This window comes from Nerophis ophidion, linkage group LG05 (assembly GCF_033978795.1).
Source record: "Nerophis ophidion isolate RoL-2023_Sa linkage group LG05, RoL_Noph_v1.0, whole genome shotgun sequence".
In the NCBI taxonomy this organism is placed as follows: Eukaryota; Metazoa; Chordata; class Actinopteri; order Syngnathiformes; family Syngnathidae; genus Nerophis; species Nerophis ophidion.
The window spans coordinates 46,192,811-46,214,656 of NC_084615.1; the positions used below are offsets into that span (position 1 = coordinate 46,192,811).

Sequence of the window (21,846 nt, forward strand, 5' to 3'; positions counted from 1 at the left end):
TCATAAATGGGATAAGGAACCAGAGATTGAATTTTAGGGCCTGGTGGAGGTCTGTGCTCTCCAAGTGCTTTTCGAGTTCTCTATAATGTGTGTTACATATTTTGGACTGTCTGAAACGCATTAATTGGATTTACATAATTTGTCATTTGAAAAATTCCTTCGGTTTTTGTACAATTTGGTTTTTGAATTGATTACGAATGAAACCAAAAGTGTACTTTATTCTAAGTGTGTATCCTTCCCAAAACCAGCGTCCTCTGCGGTGGACATTTGTTTTTGCTGTATTTCTTTTGTCAGAAACAAATAACCTTGTAATGCAAACGTCAAATGTCCACTGGAGAGAACACGGATTCTCAATAGGATGTACACTATATTGCCAAAAGTATTTGGCCACCTGCTTTGACTCACATGTGAAGTGCCTGAAGTGCCATCCCATTCCTGACCCATAGGGTTCAATATGATGTGGGTCCGCCTTTTGTAGCAATTACAGCTTCAACTCTTCTGGGAAGGCTGTCCACAAGGTTGTGGAGTGTTTTTATAGGAATTTTCGACCATTCTTCCAAAAGCTCATTGGTGAGGTCACACACTAATGTTGGTCGAGAAGCCGGGCTCTCAGTTTCCGTTCTAATTATACAAAACTAAATTGGGTTGTACTTGTATAGCGCTTTTCTACCTTCAAGGTACTCAAAGCGCTTTGACACTACTTCCACATTCACCCATTCACACACACATTCACACAGTGATGGAGGGAGCTGCCATGCAAGGCGCTAACCAGCACCCATCAGGAGCAAGGGTGAAGTGTCTTGCTCAGGACACAACGGACGTGACGAGGTTGGTACTAGGTGGGGATTGAACCAGGGACCCTCGGGTTGCGCACGGCCACTCTCCTACCGCGCCACGCCGTCCCATTCATCCCAAAGGTGTTCGATCGGGTTCAGGTCAGGACTTTGTGCAGGCCAGTCAAGTTCATCCACACCGGACTCAGTCATCCATGTCTTTATGGACTTTGTCATGTTGTAAGAAGAAGGGGCCCGCTCCAAACTGTTCCCACAAGGTTGGGAGCATGGAATTGTTCAAAATGTTTTGGTATCCTGGGGATTTCAAAGTTATTTTCATTGGAACTAAGGGGCCAAGCCCAGCTCCTGAAAAACAACCCCACACAATAATTCTGATAATTTGGATGGGTGGCCAAATACTTTTGGCTATATAGTGTGTGTACATGTACTAGATCAGACTCCACAACTGAAGGGGGGGGGGGGGCTGGGATCCCAAAGAACACACATATGGGGAGCAAATACAGATGATCTTCTCCATGTAATATGGTTCTGATATATTGTCTTGATAAAAATGTAAGTACTTTATTTTGAAAGTAATTTATTTTATGATGGCTAGCTGGGTATATATCAGGACATTTATCCCAGAAGTTTGACGAATGGGCTCGCTATTGCTCTTAATGTCGCCCAATAAGGAAGTGGAGGCAAAGGCTGTGGGTGGGCAGAGAGGATGAGTCACACAGACTTAATAACGTACAGCTGATGCATGTCTGGCAACCAATAATCACTGACATCAAATAGTCGGCGCAGTGCCTCTATCCGTAAAGAAGCCTCCGAGGGGTAGCGAAGATTATAATTAAACCTGTTCTCCGTCACGCCTTTGCTGTATTTCCCTTGGCTATGCAGCCTTTAAAATGTGTATTGCAGTCGGCCATTGACGACTCATCAATCAAGTCGAATCGTCCCCCCATGGATGAATAGACGGACGGACGGATAGACGGATGCTTCAAGCACAGGTAGCAGCTCAACAATTACACAAACTGCTTACCTATGTTTACTCGTTGCCAAAGTCACAGCAATTAATCTCCATGACAGTCTCCCACCATGTCGTACTTTACGGGACAATGAAGAAAAACAAAAAGTAGTGACAGTTTATTTTTATTCATTGTATAAGTAACTTACTTTTATTTTGTTAGAACTGCACTGATATAGTCTAGCAGTTCATTTGTTTTTTCATCAGTTTTTATTTTGTTTCTTGAAATAGGTCATTCTGTTCATCCAATCTTTAATTTGCTCATTAGTACAATAATTAATTTGCTTTCTTATTCCTTTTATTTGTGTGTGTGTTTGTCTATAAACTATATTGTCCGTTTATTGTTGGTTAGTTAGCTAGGTTGTCCATACAATCTTTCCTAAGATAATATATCATTTCTTAAGAATATTCATCTTTCTTTAGTCACGTCATTTATTGTGTACATTTGCTTGTTCCGGATATTTTTTTGTTAGTAAATGATATTGTTGGTTAGTTAGCTAGGTTATTTATACATCCATTCATACATGTTGTATGTTTAGTAAGTTTATTCAGCTTTTGTTAGTTACTTCTTTCATTTTGTTTGTTTAATTGTTCTTTCCATTTTTTTGTTAATAAATGACTTTGTTCCTTTATTATTGGTTTGATAGCGAGGTTATATCTCTATTGTTTCATAAATCACGTATATTTTGTAAGTATTTTCATCTTTCTTTAGTTATTTTTTTGGTTTGTTCCTTCTTTTTGTTAATTTGTTTGCTCATAAATTATATTGTTAATTTATTGTCGGTTACTTAGCTAAGGTATTTATCCATTCTTTCGTAAAAGATGTATGACTTGTAAGTCCGACATAGAGCGACAGAGCAGCCTCTAAGCACAAGTAGTCTACAAAAACACCAGAATGATGGTGATAGTTGTTTTTGCTATTCACTCTTAATATAGAAAGTGTGATTAAAAGGATATGAGAAATCTAAAAAAAAAGAATTCTCAACAAAGTATGAGGTACAATAAGCAGCAACAATTGAAAACAGAGCATAACAATATGTTATGTGAGAACAAATATGTAACGGTTTGGTCGAATAATGATGCGGGTGTCTTTCTCCCAAGATGCAGACAGACTCCGGACACAGCGTGAAGGTAGGAAATTATTTTTCCAATAAATCAGGCAGGAAGAAACTAAATTGTGCTCATAGCACGGGAAGAAAAGCTTAAGGAGGCTAGCGTAGAAGCTAGCATACTAAAAGAGAATCAAAAACCGTCGTCAAATTACGTAGGTAGCCAGACTGACTGACCGTAAAAGGCAGGACTAAATAGCACTCTGATCAGTGCTTGGTAGCAGGTGAGCATCCCAGACACTAATCAGAGGCAGCTGCAACCAATCGGCAGCCATGGTAACAGAAGCACTCTGATCAGTGCTTGGTAGCAGGTGAGCATCCCAGACACTAATCAGAGGCAGATGCAACCAATCGGCAGCCATGGTAACAGAAAACAAGCCCAGGGGTGCACAAAACAGGAACTGAGTGAATCCAAAACCGGACAAAACTTGATTCGGGTAACGGATCTTAACAAAATATATGTTAATGCTATCATCATTAATAAAAAAAATGTTAATGTGTGTATACATATTTTGGATTTTTAAAGAAAATATATGTATTATAGCAACTATTGAAATTAAGTCGTATTGACCAAACCCCTGACCACGCCCCCGCCACCCTCAGGTAATTTAACCATCTAGGGGAAACCCTGTTATCGATCATTTCATTTGTAAATTACGTATATTTAGTAAGTCTGTTGATCTTTCATCAGTTACTTCTTTCATTTTCTTTTTTCCTTGCTTGTTCTTTCTATTTGTTTGTTCATTAATCATAATATTGTCGGATTATTGTATGAAGTCAACTCGTTACTTTTGTTTACTTATTCATTGAGCGCTCCAGTTAGTTAGTTATTTTTTAGGTTTTATAGCCTGTTCTTTCATTAGTTACTTGTAATGATTGTCCTGCCTTAGTTACTAACAATGAGTATTTTATTCCATAATAATGTTGGCTAGTTAGCTAGTTAGTGCTTGTTTCTCGTATTTAGTCAGCCTGTTTGGCCATTTTTAGATTGTTTGTTAGTTGTTTGCCTGCTTTGTTGGGTCATAGTATAATTTGTGGTATGTTCGGTTAGTTTGTTTGACTATTCGTGTGTATGTATACCCATTTATCTATTCATCTACTTGTTACTTATTTGTATTTAATTTGTTGACTAATCAGTTTGTTAATTGATTTCATATTTATTAATAATAATGATAATACATTTTATTTGTAAAAAGCACTTTACATTGAGCAAACAACCTCAAAGTGCTACAGTGTATTAAAAAATAAAAAAATTAAATAAATGAAATTTTTTAAAAATAAAATAAAAGTATAATAAAAATAAAAATAAAATATACAAACTGGAATAGCTTAATAGCTAGAACTAGTATGCATATAGCTATAACAAGGCTTTTTAAAAAAATAAATAAAAAAAAGGTCCACAGTCTGAGGTACCTTTAGGTCAGGGGTGCCCACACTTTTTCTGCAGGCGAGCTACTTTTCAATTGACCAACTCGAGGGGATCTACCTCATTTATATATATCATTTATATTTATTTATGTATGAAAGAGACATTTTTGTAAACAAGTTAAATGTGTTTAAAGATAATACAAGCATGTGTAACACATATAGATGTCTTTCTTTCACAAAGACAAGAATATAAGTTGGTGTATTACCTGATTCTAATGACTTGCATTGATTGGAATCAGACAGTAATGATGATAACGCCCACATTTTCAAATGGAGGAGAAAAAAAGTTGTCCTTTCTGTACAATTCCTCATGAAAGTGGTTGGTTTTTGGCATCTAATTCATCCAGCTTCCATACACTTTACAAGAAAAACATTGGCAGCAAATTCCGTAGCTTGCTTGATTGACATTCACGGCACCCGAGGGTCTTGTGAGATGACGCTGGCTGCTGCCAGTTCATTATTATGAAAAAATGACAGAGAGGAAGGCGAGAAACACTTTTTATTTCAACAGACTTTCGCGCCGTCCCTTCCGTCAAAACTCTAAAGGCCGACTGCACATTTCCTATCTTCACAATAAAAGCCCTGCTTCATGCTGCCTGCGCTAACAAATTAAGAGTCTAGGAAAGCTGGCGTGCACAAGTGATGTGCACGCCAGCTTTCTGAGGGATCGCTTGTGCACGCTAGTTTTCCGAGACTCTGTATTTAGTTAGCGCAGGCAGCATGAAGCAGGGCTTTTATTGTGAAGATAGGGAATGTGCAGTCGGCCTTTAGAGTTTTGACGGAAGGTACGGCGCGAGATCTGTTGAAATAAAAAGTGTTTCTCGCCTTCCTCTTGGTCATATTTTAATAATAATGATCTTGCAGCAGCCAGCGTCATCTCACAAGACCCTCCGGTACCGTGAATGTCATTTAAGTGACGTCTTGGTGAAGATTGATGATCACTAATTTTTAGGTCTATTTTTTTTAAAAGCCTGGCTGGAGATCGACTGACACACCCCCCGCGGTCGACTGGTAGCTCGCGATCGACGTAATGGGCACCCCTGCTTTAGGTGGTCCGGGAGAGCATTCCACAGACTGGGAGCAGCGAAGCAGAGAATCCTGGCTCCCATTTGTTCACTAATCTCTCTATCTGTTCGTTCATTGGTTATTTGTATTAAGTGTACGTTTGTCTGTTGGTCCATTACTAGTTGTAGTATTTAGTTGATATTAGCTACCTAGTTAAGGACATTGTTGGTTGTTAATTTGTCCATTAGTAGGTTTGAAGCGCTAAGAGCACGAGAAGCTGTTGCTCAAATATTGTTCAAACACATTTGTCCTCAAGTTTGTTGTTGCCATGGCAATGTAAACCCCTGAATACTGGCTGCAACAAAAAACACCACCACAACAACAACAGAGCAGAGGAGAACCTGCAATTAAGTCTGCAATGTCAAGTCGCGGCGACATAAAGAGAAAAGGGAAAGCGAATGCGGGGATAACGAGGAGTACCACGTGTGTCAACGCTCCACTAGCGCGTGTGTTCTGCGGTTAGAACATGTGTGACTCTTCACCCCTGCGGTGTGTGCCATAGCGGGAAAAAAACAACAACAGACAATGGGAATAACAACAGTAAAAAAAACACAAACGGCTAAGATCAGGCGGCTGCGGTCGGACAGGTGTTAGGAATATACTGTAGCTCATAAAGCGGATGGATGGGTCGTACATCATTGAGCATTAAGTCGGATGCAATGCTGTGATGCTAAAACATACAGATTGGATTACCTGCGCATCCATATGTATCACCACATTTGGGCACACGCACACACACACACACACATACACACACACACACACACACAAACACGTGCGCAATGCATGATCAAACAATATGAAACTGACCAATCATCAAGCCCTTCTTGCAAACACACTCCATCTATTTCTCAATGAGTACACACACACACACACACACACACACACACACACACACACACCATCTTCCCATCATAAACGCCAGATCATTATGATGTAGCGCGCCACATAAAAGGCAGCCATGATGGATTTCCGCCGACCTTGACGTGTGAAATCGGATCCTAAAACATTTTATGGCTCCGCACGGCCGGACAGCATCCTTGCCCTCCTGTAAACACCACGAGCACGAGACGCCAAATTGTACGCCGGAGGCTTCAATGAAGACATAGAGTCATCTTGTTAAATAAGTCGTTCCTGTTTTTTTTTTTTCATGTACAGCAGTATCTCCGGATACAAGTTTAATTAATTCCGTGATAGAGCTCATACCTTAGAAAACACAGATCGCGAAACATTGTCAGCCATTAAAAAGTGTAAAAATTGTCACTTTAATCTCTGCTTGGGCCACAAAACATCCCAATTTTAACATACAACATTTCTTTTAAAAAGAAAAATATTGGACGAAAAACACAATAATGAGATGCAGTACCAACTACTAAACTAGTTTGATGAAGTAGCGTAGTAATAGTGTACAGCATTTACCTTGAAGAGTGGACTTCTGCGTTGTCTTCTTCCAGCTGCCAATACACCACTGTTTTTCAAACTCTGTGGTCTGGTGTGCCGTGGGAGATTATTTAATTTCACCTATTTGGGTTGAAAATATTTTTCAGAACCAGTAAATATAGTCTGCAAATTATGTGTTGTTGTTGAGTGTCGGTGCTGTCTAGAGCTTGGCAGAGTAACCGTGTAATAGTCTTCCACATCAGTAAGTGGCAGCCGGTAGCTAATTGCTTTGTAGATGTCAGAATTTTTTTGGGGGAGGGGGCAGTAAAATATTTTATTCCATAAATTGTGAAAATCTAGACATCCATCCATCCATTTACTACTGACAGTTTTTAAACAAATATGTTCTGTTAAATCACGGATGTTAACATCAGCTAACCAATGGTGTTCTTGTCATATTTATTGCTTGGAAAAATGTGACTGTGAGCAAGTTGCAAACAGCCCATTTGTGCATACCTAGCTACTACATTTCTGATATCTTTGTCTATTTTTTAGTTGTTTGTTCATTCTGATGGACTTCTGCTCATCGTCTCTTGGTTCATTTGTATGTTGATTTGTTCTTTTGCTCCTCAGTCTTTTCATATGCTTGTTTATTCGTTCATTCATTCAGTAACGTTTTTTTTTTATTTGTTTTGTTCTTTTGTCGTTCGCTTGTCCGTCATTTCTTTTGTACATTTGTTGATCAATTAATCAATCAATCAATCAATCAATCAATGTTTATTTATACAGCCCTAAATCACAATTGTCAACCGACATCCTCGATTCAGAGCCCGTCATTTACATATTTAGTTTGTTAGTATAATGTCTTCTTTACTTCATTAATAATTGTATGTATTTGTTTGCTTGTGTCTCATTCCTTTAGTTCTATTTATTAAGCTATAATTCAGTTCGTCCAGGATTTTCTAATATTGCGATCAGTTACCGCAAATCATACGCGACTTGCAACTTTGTCCAAAACCTGCAATTTCTCCACACACTCTGGTCAACCAGCATCATTTTCGGCAACCAAATTTGTCTCAATCGCAATGGAAAATTGCAAAATGAGCCTGCAAAATCCTGAAGGACTTGAAGTAGTCTTTTGCGCTACTTGTGCAGATGCATTGTCTACATTTTATTTTCTGAGGATATTAAATCTATACTGCTGTCAGAAATTGGACTTTGGTGAAGCTTACTGCGAGGCTTTCGCAGTTTGCTACGAGGAATGTTTTCCCGTGGTGCACAAACTTAGTTTATGGAAACAAAAAATAACACTTAGTCAGATAATGGACATTAAACCAAATAAACAATTACTGTGACAAGAAACGAGCAGCATAAACTATGGAATCAACAGCTATGGCATAAACAGAGCACATAGTAATCCGACTTGTGTCGCCAGGTCGACGACCTGGCAACTACAGGCTTAAATAGTAATGACATGATAAACAACGGGTGCGTGAGTTCAAACAAATTAGCCAGGTAAAACTAATAGGTTGACCAAACAAGGGAGCGTAAACAGGAACTAAAAGAGTCTTAAACAACCACAAAATCACAAAACAAAACATGACCACAGAACATAACAACTGCTATACAAGCTGTTGTATGTACAGTAAATGTCCTTTAGAAATTATTATTCCAGGAGGTTTTTATAATGGACAATTTTTACATTCCAAATGTTGAAAAGCTGCTGCTTTCCACAATTGACGCCGAGCAGGGAGCACAAAAAGGCAAGATTGTAAAAGTGCTACTGGAACAATCAGATGTCATCAGTACACTACATCCCCACACCCCTTCCCATTGTGACATAGATTTTGTACGTCAGTGCGTTTTGATTTCATAACTCATTATAAATTCTACCTGCTTTCTACTTGATCTTTCATGGCATTTATCACTTCCTAGTATCATTCATCAAAAACTGACGAGTAGGAAAGGTGAGACCCTGATAGTTTGTGTGATAAGGCTTCTGAAACGTGATGCTTGACAGCTGCCTGTAGCCAGCGATGAGATTATCCTTGTGTGTCAACATGGCAGGCCCTGTGGGTGTCGGAGGGTAACTCCCGTCCACTCGGAAGATCCCCTGGGCGGCGACACCCCTTGACCGCCTGCATATAAATCAGACGCTGACTGGACTTCAGCATCGTCCGCGGAAACAAGGTGAAACAAACTCAAAATCCACAATGCATCTCAAGAGTCTCGCTTTCGTTCTTCTGCTGAAGCTCATCACTTTTAGCGATGCACTGCCAGACGAGGTGAGTAACGACGCACTGGAACATTTTGCTGAGCAAACCTTTTCTTGTCGGGGCATGCTTCTACTTTGGAGGGTAAAAACATTGATCATGCACCATACCCTCAGTCTTACCTAGTTTCAGAGCGGTAACTGATGAAGCCTGCTTGGATAGGAGACGAAAAATCTTCTAAGACAAACTTAACAGTCAAGTTGTTATCTGAAAATATTTTTACCAAGTGACGCAGCTTTGAAATGTAACTACTATAAAACAGTACAGTTCTAGCATTCCAATAGAACTGTAGGGTCAGATCTAGATTTTGTGTATGGTATGCTGAGCACTATAAATGTTTTGGGATGTAACTATTATAAATACCGCAGAATTTCGGTTTTAAAATCTTCTCAATAATACCGTAATGTGTGACAGTATCAAACGAAAACTTGGTGTGTATAGTTTTTTTCTGGGCCATTTTAGTGTCTGTAAATACTCTACATCTCCCAGAATCCTCTGGACAGCGCGAGGACTGCAAAGTGGGGGCGTTGAACGCCGTAAGCAAGAAGTGAAATGTGTTCGCACTTGTCGTACACAAAAACATTTTTTTTTTTGGACATCAAATCTGTCCATAACTGGTTGAGTTATGTTGCTAACAAACAGACGAACAAGCCCAGGCCAACACACAACCTCTTTGGCGTAGGTAAGAAAGTCTGCGTTCTGCATAGCAAAGCGTGCCACTTTCGTTTGGAGCATGGGTGTCAAAGTCAATGAATTATCTATATCCCCCGGGATGATTTATTAGTATAAGAACCGGCCCGCAGGCCACAGCCGCTTGCTGCTGTTTTGCATGCACCAATACTCCATAAGTGTTAACGCTAGGAATTTTCAAAATGGAATCACAGGGACCCCATCAAGACATAAAAATGGGGTCCCACAATAAAAAAAACATTTAATCGTTTTGAAAACAAATGATAAATGGTAAATGGGTTACAAGGCACTCAAAGCGCTTTTGATACTATTTCCACATTCACCCATTCACACACACACAGTCACACACTGATGGCGGGAGCTCCCATGCAAGGCCCTAACCACGACTCATTAGGAGCAAGGGTGAAGTCTCTTGCTCAAGGACTCAACGGACAAGACAAGGTTGTTAGAAGGTGGGGATCCAACCAGGAACCCTAAGGTTGCTGGCACGGGCACCCTCCCAACGTTAAATGTATTGAGTATCCTGTTATATCTCACATTCTATATTGTGTTTTGGAAAAAGGTTGTCATAAACATTAATTATTTCATTAAAAAAAAAAACAACAACAAATGTTTATACATATGTGAATGTATTCGGTTATAAACATTCATTCACTTTCATCTTTCTTTTATGGATCTAAACTCTATCGTTGCCGGGAATTTTTTCGCTATTTGTATTTGAATATTTTCAGGATGTGTTTGATCTATATTTTGGCCAAAGTAAGACAAAAAAAACAATCCGAAGCGGCCTTTATATTTTAGTTTTAATGCCATGATTCTAATAGTGCGGCCCCTGCGCTAAAATGAGTTTGACACCCCTGGTTTAGAGCGTTTCCAAGGTGAAACAGAGCCAGCCAATCTAGGATCGCGGGAAATCACCAGTAAAAATGTTCAATGCGGGAAATAAGAGTAAACTAAAAAGCTGCTTGACTCATCTTCAATCCATCCATCTATTTTTCCACAACTTGTCTATCGATGTTGCCGCGGTGCTGGAACCTATCCCAGTTGTGCTTGGGCGGAAAGCACGGCGGGACTAGTCACCACCTCCTAAACCATCACACAGAGAAGATATTTGAAGCCAGAACAGCCAAACATCGGTTATTTACATCATTACAAGTTATATTGTTAGTTCACTTTTCTGAGAAACATCATTTTCCAGATTGATATAAAAAAATGTCCACTTTAGAGGACAATGCTTCTCATAATGTAAAAGTTGAAAGACACTAAACTATGTTTTCTTTATACAATAGTTACTCTGGACGATTACATTGTTACTCTAAAGTCATCAACTGTAAGTTATTCTTTTTAATACTTGCTTCAAACACTACATATTCCTGCACAATTATTTGCACTTAGAAATACTTGTTTGTAGTAATAAAATATGTTGAGAGCATTTAAAAAATAGATTTGTATTCAGTTACTTTATCTAAAACATTCCTGACACTTGATTTTAGATATTATGGCATTTTTCCACATTCACCCATTCACACACTGATGGCGGGAGCTGCCATGCAAGGCGCTAAAGAGGACCCAACAGGAGCAAGGGTGAAGTGTCTTGCTCAACGACACAACGGACATGACTAGGATGGTAGAAGGTGGGGATTGAACCAGTTACCCTCAGATTGCTGGCACGGCCACTCTCCCAACTTCGCCACGCCGTAGAATAGTTTACTCCTAATCCATCCATCCATCCATCCATTTTCTACCGCTTATTCCCTCTTGGGGTCGCGGGGGGCGCTGGCGCTTATCTCATCTGCAATCGGGCGGAAGGCGGGGTACACTCTGGACAAGTCGCCACCTCATCACAGGGCCAACACAGGTAGACAGACAACATTCACACTCACATTCACACACTAGGGCCAATTTAGTGTTGCCAATCAACCTATCCCCAGGTGCATGTCTTTGGAAGTGGGAGGAAGCCGGAGTACCTGGAGGGAACCCACGCATTCACGGGGAGAACATGCAAACTCCACACAGAAAGATACCGAGCCTGGATTTGAACCCAGGACTGCAGGACCTTCGTATTGTGAGGCAGACGCACTAACCCCTCTTCCACCGCGAAGCCCCTCCTAATCCTTATTTCTAAGTATCTTACAAAATCCAAAGTCTATTTAGGTCTTTAAGGGGTCCGTGAAGGTCGCAAAAGAACCCAAGTGGCCCCAATGATAAATGGGCTTGTCCATCCAAAAACCACCCAAAAGTCCTCAACTCTTTGGGTTTATTTTGTACCTTTTTGGTGCTCTGGGACTTTTAGGGGGTAAGTCCTTTTTGGGGTACTTTTGTACCTTCAGGTATGTTGATCCCTTCCTGCCTAAAGTCAGATCCCTTTTGGTAAACTTATAATGAAAAACAATGTGCCCTCAAAAGTCCCAGTCCCATTTTTACAAGTGCTCTAACCCAGTGGTTCTCAACCTTTTTACAGTGATGTACCCCCTGCGAACATTTTTTTTTAATTCAAGTACCCCCTAATACGAGCAAAAAATTTTTGGTTGAAAAAAAGAGATAAAGAAGTAAAATACAGCACTATGTCATCAGTTTCTGCTTTATTAAATTGTGTAACAGTGCAAAATATTGCTCATTTGTAGTGGTCTTTCTTGAACTATTTGAAAAAAAAAGATGTAAAAATAACTAAAAACTTGTTGAAAAATAAACAAGTGATTCAATTATAAATAAAGATTTCTAAGGGCTTCGCGGTGGCAGAGGGGTTAGTGCGTCTGCCTCACAATACGAAGGTCCTGCAGTCCTAGGTTCAAATCCAAGCTCTGGATCTTTCTGTGTGGAGTTTGCATGTCCTCCCCGTGAATGCGTGGGTTCCCTCCGGGTACTCCGGCTTTCTCCCACTTCCAAAGACATGCACCTGTGGATAAGTTGATTGGCAACACTAAATTGGCCCTAGTGTGTGAATGTGAGTGTGAATGTTGTCTGTCTATCTGTGTTGGCCCTGCGATGAGGTGGCGACTTGTCCAGGGTGTACCCCGCCTTCCGCCCGATTGTAGCTGAGATAGGCGCTAGCGCCCCCCGCGACCATGAAAGGGAATAAGCGGTAGAAAATGGATGGATGGATTTCTACACATAGAAGTAATCATGTACTTAAACTGCCCTCTTTGGGGATTGTAATAGAGATCTATCTGGATTCATGAACTTAATTCTAAACATTTTTTCACAAAAAAAGAAATCTTTAAAATCAATATTTATGGAACATGTCCACAAAAAATCTGTCTGTCAACACTGAATATTGCATTGTTGCATTTCTTTTCACAGTTTATGAACTTACATTCATATTTTGTTGAAGTATTATTCAATAAAGGATTTTTGTTGCTATTTTAGAATATTTTTGAAAAATCTCATGTACCCCTTGGCATACCTTCAAGTACCCCCAGGGGTACGCGTACCCCCATTTGAGAACCACTGCTCTAACCCATCCGAACTTGTCTTTTCCCCACCTATGTTTGAAAAGCTTTGGAAAATGGGTTAGCATACTTGTAATACATATATAAAACATGCTAGCATATGTGAAATAGTTATATAAAACAACATATACGTGTAATACATATAGTGTACAACAAATGCTAGCATATTTAATATAGATATCCTCAGAGACAAATGCTCAAGGACGTCCAGACAATTGTAACCCTGCAAAGAAATTTTGCTAACTTTTTTAATGGAATAAATGTAAGGATCTGATCATATTACAACATTGTGAATGATCAGTTACAGTCCAAGAGAATAATCTTCAATTGTTTGGAATTGTTACGCTAACACGCAATACTGGGGTCATTTTATCATGACTGGCCTTCACACAACTAATCTTGCTCAGGAGCACTCAGTGTTGCAGGAAATATTCCCCGTTTCGCTGAATTCTGTTTAAAATCCAGCAATTGTCCAGGATTTTTGTGCAAAATAAGCTAATGAAATCAGGGAAAATCCACAGAGGACAGGCAAACTCCACAGGGATTCTAACAGGGGACCTTCCTGCTGTAAATTACCACATTTTTCGTCAACAAAAAAAAAACTCAACTTATGTAATACTACTTAAAATAGTCAAAGTTAAGTAAACTTTTCTTGTCATTCGGTTTGCATCAATCCATTTTCTACTGCTTGTCCACAGCTGCACTCGGGCGTAAGGCAGCGTATAATTTAGCTGCCTTTGAGGCAACCCTTGTGATTTTGGACATACACTATATTGCCAGAATTATTTGGCCACCCATCCAAATGATCAGAATTATGGCGTGGGGTTGTTTTTTAGGAGCTGGGCTTGGCCCCTTAGTTCCAGTGAAAGGAACTAAGGGGCCAGAATCAGAATCAGAATATTTTTTTATTGCCATTGATTGAGAACGGGTTCACAAACTAGGAATTTTTTCTTGGTGCAATCGTGCAACATAAAACACATATAACAGAATAGGTCCAGGATACTGAAACATTTTAGACAATTCCATGCTCCCAACCTTTTAGGAACAGTTTGGAGCGGGGCCCTTCGTCTTTTAACATGACAAGGTCCATAAAGACATGGATGACGGATTCAGGTGTGGATGAACTTGATTGGTCTGCACGGAGTCCTGACCTGAACCCTATAGAACAGCTTTGGGATGAATTAGAACAGAGACTGAGAGCCAGGCCTTCTCAACCAACATCACCAATGTGCTTTTGGTAGAATGGTCGAAAATTCCTATAAACACACTCCACAACCTTATGGACAGCCTTGTGGAAGAGTTGAAGCTTTAATAGCTGCAAAAAGGTGGACCCACATCATATTGAACACTATGGGTTAGGAATGGGATGGCACTTCAAGTTCGTATGTGAGTCAAGGCAGGTGGCTAAATACTTTTGGCAATATAGTGTACAAACTTTGTAGATGATTGATTGATGGTTGACAAAGACGTAGGCACCTGAACTTGAACCATCGCTGGTCACTACAAACGCTCATTTCCATGCAGATTCACGGTCTAAAGTCTATTGTTTATTCCACTTTCTTTACAGACGCAGGAAGTCGATAACGGTATGTGACCGCCATAAGCCAGGCTGAAAATCCAAATCAATGATTAATATCAAACTTTTGAAGGTTGTCTGCTTTCACCCGACTCATAGGGGACCTCCACGACAAGGATGACAGCACAGACACCATCCTCAAGATGAACAAAGGTGAGGATTTGAAAAAAAAAAATGAAGAGTACGTTGGATAGAAACTAAGGGTATCGCGATCCAATTTTGATATCGGTGCGATATCAGCAAAACAAGTATGGGATGAACCAGTTGACATATAAATCCTCTTCAATAAGCACACAAGGTTGGTCATTTTTTAGTCGAGCCATTTACAAAAGGAAAACATGGTTGGTTACTAGGAACTAGCAGCTACACAACAGCTAAGCACACAAACTACACATTCGTAATAAGTAGGGGATCTGAAAAAAAATGGTTTACATTAACAATTATGTTTTATTAATAATGTGTTTATTCTGTTTCTCAATCGATTTATCATTTTCAAGAAGCGATCTTTATACATCTTTTTTTAACAGCCATTTAAAAAAATACAAATTTTGTAGGCTACTCTCCTTGCTTACTCGCTGCATGTATACACATAAAAGTCATACGTCAAAAGCCCAGGGAAGATTTTGTAACCTGCAACCTGTTTTGTAAAGGCTTAGCAGCATTTTTCTAACAAATACGATATTTTGAGAATCAATTCTGAATCGAATTGTCACCCCAATAATCACAATGGAATCAAATCATGAGTTATGGTAAAATTCACATCCCTAGTTACAGTTGTGAGTTGGCGACTTGTCCAGGGTGTAGCGCGCCTTCCGCTCAAATGCAGCTGAAATAGGCTCCAGCGACCCCAAAAAGGGACAAGCGGTAGAAAATGGATGGATGGATAGTTACAGTTGTTCTTAATTGAACAACATTGCATTCTAAAACATCAGATTTCTCACTGTGAACAAGCATCAAATAATTATAGTTGTATATTATTTACACAAACCAAGTCAACAATACAGAAAAAAAAATTAAAGTATCCATTAACAAACATGTCCATATTATTCAATATACTGTCACAAGCTTGATGTCATGAAGTACTAGGATAGTGTTTTTCATACCTACCAATGTTCTCTGTAAAAGTAAATTCACTTGATCAAACCTTTTCTAACATTGTACATTCTACCAGACTAAAAAAAGCATGTGCGATTTCTGCTATTTAATCGGCTGAATATTGGTATCGGCCAATACTCAAGGCTTTAACTTGGTATCATATCGAAAATGAAAAAAATTAAACTTTTAATAAAGTCATTTACAAATGATATACATTGTAGGCTACTAGGAGCTAGCAGCTTCCCCACAGCTAAGCACACAATAGCACACAAACTAGACATGCGTAGTAGGTCTCTTTTGAACAATATTACAGTCCAAAACAGCACATTTGTGAATATAAACAATTATCAAATAATCATAGTTTGCCAATTACTTACACGTACAAAGTCTCCAAGTCAGAAGCGTATTAGAAAGTACCCATTACCAAATGTGTCCGCATCATTCAACGTGAACTTGAATGAATTATTGCCGCCACAAGGTGTTGCAAAAAAAAAAAAGTATGTATATATATATATATATATATATATATATATATATATATATATATATATATATATATGCATCACTCTCCTTCAACTAAAGACAGCATTGTATATTCCAAATATTTGATAAAATAGGTTCAAAGGTAACTGCACTTTTTTGGGAATTTTGCTAATGGTGCACAATCATTATAAGAGACAAGAAAACAAAAGTTGTTGGTTTTTTCGCTTTCTAACATGTAAAAATTAGCTTGTTCTTGGTGGTGAGCAATGCAACAAATGACAACAATCATATCTACCACTCAATCAATTTAAAAATGCATTCACAAACAGTCGACAATACTTAATTTACGTTCCGTAACCTGTTTAATAACCAAACTGTTATGACATTGTTATTGTAAGAGCGAACACTGAGGAACTCTTTTTCTGGCCAAGTAACACATCAGTGGGCTACGGTATGAGCCATAAAAGATAACTATGGCAAGATATAAGCTAGCTTCTAAGTCAATACGAAACGTATTTGAGTTTCTCATGCACACCACTGCGATACGACACCAATCTGTACTGACTTAAAAACGTCAACAATTATATTACAGTATTTGTAAAGTTTTAAACCACATTTTATGTTTGGTTTGTACACAGCTAACGTGACACTGTACGTACTGTAGCTGTACATGCATGACGTAATCAATATAAAGTGTGACTCACTCAATGGACAGTTAAGTTAAAGTTACAGTACCAATGATTGTCACACACACACTAGGTCGTCCGTTTGGTCCCGCTGGCCAGGGACCTTTTTTCTGGTTTATTTGGGGAAAGCACACCATTTATGTCGAAATAGCTTGGCTCCAAGTTACACATTTTACAGCTTTGATTCACTTTCACCTCACTCTGTTGGCTTCCGTCTGCTTCAATGTCTCACTCTTCCTTCACGCTTGCTTGCGAAGCAGTAGTTTGTCTTCCATAAATTCAGATTCAAAAAGATAAGGTTGTGAATTCTTATTTTTCCGAAAATAGTCGTCTTTATTGTTTGTATCCGGATTTGTCATGATCATAACACACTCGACTGTTTGTATCTGGAAGGGGTTGTTCCAGGAAGTCCGATGAGTGCTGCTATGGAAACGGAAATAAACTTGCCGCGGAATTAGTTAATGATTAAAATGACTAAAACACGGTAAATATTGAACAAAATACATATTGTTATGAAGGTGTTTGTTACTACATTTCATATAAACTTGCAGTGTGTCTATAAAACATTGATAGAGGATTTTGAAGTTGTCTTAGCGGGCTGTGAAGGCCACAACAGTGACTCCCATTAGCTGCATCTTCCAAACATTTTTATCATCTTTAAAATACAAAAAAAAAAAGATATGTGTCTAATAATGATTGTGAACGACAGGCAAAAAAGTGCAGTTCCCCTTTAAAGTTTTTCATACCGACCAATGTTCACTGTTTGACTAATATCACTTGACTAAACCTTTTCAAACATTCTACACTACAAAACTATAACAAGTACGTATGATTCCTGCTGATATCATATTGGATCATTGTCAGTATCTGCCAATACTCAATGTTACCATACTGTTATCAGAACACCTCTGTTCCAAGCTCCTATTAATATTGCCCTCGCTTTCAGGCTCTTCTGAGATCATGTTAGAGGGAGACTTGATGCTTCCGAGAACAAGGACCGCCATGAAGTGCTACACCGAAACGTCCAGCTGCCTGTGGCGTAAATCTAACAACGGCAACGTTGAGATCCCGTTTGTCATATCTGACAACTACGGTAACTGTCAGCCCACATTTTGTTGCATTGACAGAAGTATGAATGACGAGTATAATGCACTGCAGACGCTGGCGAGAGGAACACTATTGTCACGTCCTTGAAGTCGATGCAGGCCAAAACTTGCATCCGCTTCATTCCACGAACCAATCAGCGTGATTACATAAGCTACGAGCCCAGATACGGGTGAGTCAGAATGTAAAAATATATATTTTTAAATGGGCATGGTAGTAAGGTTGTCTTACTACTCTTACTTATTGCATTACTACTCTGGATACTTTTGAATATGCTTCTGCCTTAGAGACTTTGTATGACTAAGTAATAAGGATTTATTGATTGACAAATGTATTGACATCTTAAAGAATTGAATCCATGTAATGCTTTAAAAAGCCAAATGGATGGCACAAAAAGCCAAAAGGCTTGTTTTCATTGTGGTCCAAATGCAACTACAATGATTTGATACGTGTTTATATTGACAAATGTTCTGTTTTCGACTTCAGTATTGTTTAATTAAGGACACTGATTATGTACGTCTAGCAAGTGTGCTATTGTGTGCTTAGCTGTTGTGTAGCTGCTAGCTTCTAGTATCCTATAAGTTTTTCAACATTTTTAAAAAAAAGAAAATACAGAGGCACACCAGTAACAGAAAAGGTTAAAAAATGAATTTCCACCAGGTTGTTGTCCCTTATTCTGAGTTTGTTGTTGTTTTCCTGTGTGTAGTGCTTTATTTTCTGTCTTGCGCTGTTATTTTGGTAACCCTTCCTTCCTGTTTTGTTGGTGATTTTCTGTAGCAGCTTCACACCCTTCTGTGAGTGCTATTGCCTGACCTGCTTTGTGTTAGCAAGACTATTTAAGTTGTGCGTACGCTATCCTTCTTTGTGGGGACATTGTTGATTGTCGTGTCATGTACGGATGTACTTTGTGGACGCCATCTCTGCTCCACACGCTCTAAGTCTTTGCTGTCGTCCAGCATTCTCTTTTTGTTTACCTTGGAGCAAGTTCAGTTTTACTTTCGTCTTGCATAGCTATCTCTAACCTTCAGTGCCTTATCCTTTCCCTTTTGTTAATTTTTGTTTTAATCATTGCATACCAATTAACCTGCATGTTGTCTCCCGCTCTCCTCTGCATATTGGGATAGTGACAAACCATCCTCGACGCGTTCCGTCTTCTACAAAGCCATGAACTACCTGCTGCCACCTACTGATATGGAGTATTACTTGGTTAACCTGCCGAGCTCTACACAGCACAGGCACTTGACAACGGCACATTATTTGCAGATTATAATTATTGATTTGCAAAATAAAGATTTTTGGACCACTTAGGTGACGTTGCAAAATTTCCCACGGCACACCAGACAACATAGTGTGTTGTGAGATATTGCACAGTGGTTGAAAAAGACTGCTATAGCCTACCATGTTTACCTTTTGTAAATGACTGGGCTAAAACACAAGAAAAGACTAACCCTTTGTGCTTATTGGAGGACATTTAGATGTTAAAGGATTTTCCAGCTGCAGGATTGCTTGTATCTGAGATTATATCAGAGATTTTAAATGCAAATTAATATCATCCAACACTTGTTTTTTGGACTGCTATCAATATCGGATAGAAAAATCCCGATAACTCGGTATGGACCCTCCCATCGTTATTATTGACAGACAATGAAGGTGCACTAGACTAGTATCATGTACGTGAACCTGCGTGATTCAAATGTGTTGTTGCTACCATTGCAGGTGCTCCTCAATGATGGGCCGCATGGGAGACAAGCAGGTGGTGGCCCTGCAGCGGTTTGGCTGCATCCAACACGGCATCATCTTGCACGAGACCATGCACGCCATGGGCTTCTACCACGAGCACACTCGCAGTGACCGCGACAGCCACGTGCGCATCAACTGGGACAATATCGAGACATGTAAAAAACTCGTACAATAGTTGTGCTCATTGATTGTTGTGTTTATTCCAACTTTCTTTCCATCTTCAGTTAACGCATACAACTTCCAAAAGCAAAAAACCAACAACCTCAACGTCCCGTATGACTACAAATCTTTGATGCACTATGGAAGGTGCGATAAAAACAAAATAGATTATTAGATTAGGTCATATTTTGTATGGCATCAAGAGTTTGTCTGACACCTTTCTTTTTCCAAATGTGTAGAAACGCCTTCGGGATAAAAGACAGAGACACCATCACCCCCATCCCCGACGCCTCTGTGGAAATAGGTCAGCGGAAAAGACTCTCTGACTACGACATTCTCAGAATCAACCGCTTGTACAAGTGCAGGAATTAAAATGTTCTGAAAAGGCTTCTGAGAGTCTCAATAAAAGCAATCTCAATCATGTGCGAGTCGAGCTTTGATTTGATGGACTAAAGCAGTGGTTCTTAACCTGGTTTCGATCGAACCCTAGGGGTTCAGTGAGTTGGCCTCAGGGGTTCGGCGGAGCCTCTGCCGCTGAGGTCAAGACAAACCCAACTGATCGTGTAAAAAAAAACATCTCCCCATCAGCATATTACGGATACCCCCAAACAATTTTCCCTCTGATTTGCATGTGTTTAATTTTTTGTGAGTTCATGCACTGTTTGTGTTGTTCTTTGAACAAGGTGATGTTCATGCACGGTTCATTTTGCGCACCAGTAAAAAAAACATACCTTTGTCTTGAATTTGAAAAAAAAAAAAAAAAATGTATATATATATATATATATATATATATATATATATATATATTTTTTTTTTTTTTTTTTTCACTAAAGAAGGGTACGGTGAAGGCGCATATGAAACTGGTGGGGTTCAGTACCTCCAACAAGGTTAAGAACCACTGGACTAAAGTGTATCTTAGTTTATGCATCCCTTGTTGCCATAGCAACTCTAGGTCTTGGACCAGCCAGGACACACATAGGTGGTTGTCAAGTACAGTTTATAGCCTATCAGGAGCCTGAAATAGCAACAGATAGCATTGTGGTCAATACCGCCGAATGTTTAAAGTTTTGTACCTCTATCAGCTACTTGAAAGTGTTCTCATTCGATTTCGACTATACTGTTCAGGTTCTTAGCCTAGATTATTCGCCTAGATTAGAGCTGTCCTATCAGGTGTTTGAGCATGCAAAAGGTATTTGAAGACTACCTGAACAGTCCACTTGCCACAACTTTAATTCTCTATGAATACAATTACCAGAATGAATCTTGACTATTTGCATGAACTTGAAGTCAATTATATTGCACAACAGAAGGGGGAGTCCTAGAGTGAGAAAAAAAAAAATCGATTTTTTATTTTTTTAATTTTATTTAATTTTTTTTATCAATCCAACAAACCACTACACAACAATACCATAACAATGCAATCCAATTCCAAAACCAAACCTGACCCAGTAACATTTAGAACTGCAATAAACAGAGCAATAGAGAAGACACAAACATGACAGAACAAACCAAAAGTAGTGAAACAAAAATGAATGTTATCAACAACAGTATCGATATAAGTTATAATTTCAGCATAGCAGTGATTAAAAATCCCTCATTGACATTATCATTAGACATTTATAAAAATAAAAATAAAAGAATAATAGTGTCACAGTGGCTTACACTTGCATCGCATCTCATAAGCTTGACAACACACCGTGTCCAATATTTTCACAAAGATAATATAAGTCATATGTTTGGTTTGTTTAATAGTTAAGATAAATTTACATTATTGCAATCCGTTGATAAAACATTGTCTTTTACAAT

At 39.0% G+C, this 21,846-nt stretch overlaps 2 protein-coding genes across 10 annotated transcripts in view; one reads left to right on the forward strand and one right to left on the reverse strand.

Annotated features, from left to right (window-relative positions):
- Positions 1 to 21,846, reverse strand: part of LOC133553186 (MAM domain-containing glycosylphosphatidylinositol anchor protein 2-like) — a 557,311-nt gene that overhangs the window by 416,232 nt on the left and 119,233 nt on the right. The window lies entirely within an intron of this gene.
- LOC133553185 (low choriolytic enzyme-like) lies at positions 1,533 to 20,463 on the forward strand. 5 transcript variants are annotated; one of them, XM_061901101.1, is made up of 10 exons: positions 1,533 to 1,786; positions 2,905 to 2,934; positions 8,853 to 9,070; positions 14,765 to 14,783; positions 14,873 to 14,926; positions 17,984 to 18,130; positions 18,196 to 18,313; positions 19,858 to 20,036; positions 20,106 to 20,187; positions 20,280 to 20,463. In XM_061901101.1, exons 3-10 carry the CDS (start codon positions 8,999 to 9,001, stop codon positions 20,410 to 20,412), a joined length of 804 nt encoding a protein of 267 aa, XP_061757085.1. In that variant the 5' UTR covers positions 1,533 to 1,786; positions 2,905 to 2,934; positions 8,853 to 8,998; the 3' UTR covers positions 20,413 to 20,463. The 5 variants fall into 5 exon arrangements, with proteins under 5 accessions (XP_061757085.1, XP_061757084.1, XP_061757087.1 ...); XM_061901100.1 differs by lacking the exon at positions 2,905 to 2,934; XM_061901103.1 differs by lacking the exon at positions 2,905 to 2,934 and having other exon boundaries at positions 8,853 to 8,975.

What these genes read in the sequence shown, in the direction of transcription:
- LOC133553185 (XM_061901101.1), top strand. Translation starts at nt 8,999, where the DNA reads ATGCATCTCAAGAGTCTCGCTTTCGTTCTTCTGCTGAAGCTCATCACT. An exon ending in CTGGGACAATATCGAGACAT is followed by an intron (nt 20,037 to 20,105) that starts GTAAAAAACTCG and finishes TTCCATCTTCAG; the next exon opens with TTAACGCATACAACTTCCAA. An exon ending in TCTTTGATGCACTATGGAAG is followed by an intron (nt 20,188 to 20,279) that starts GTGCGATAAAAA and finishes CCAAATGTGTAG; the next exon opens with AAACGCCTTCGGGATAAAAG.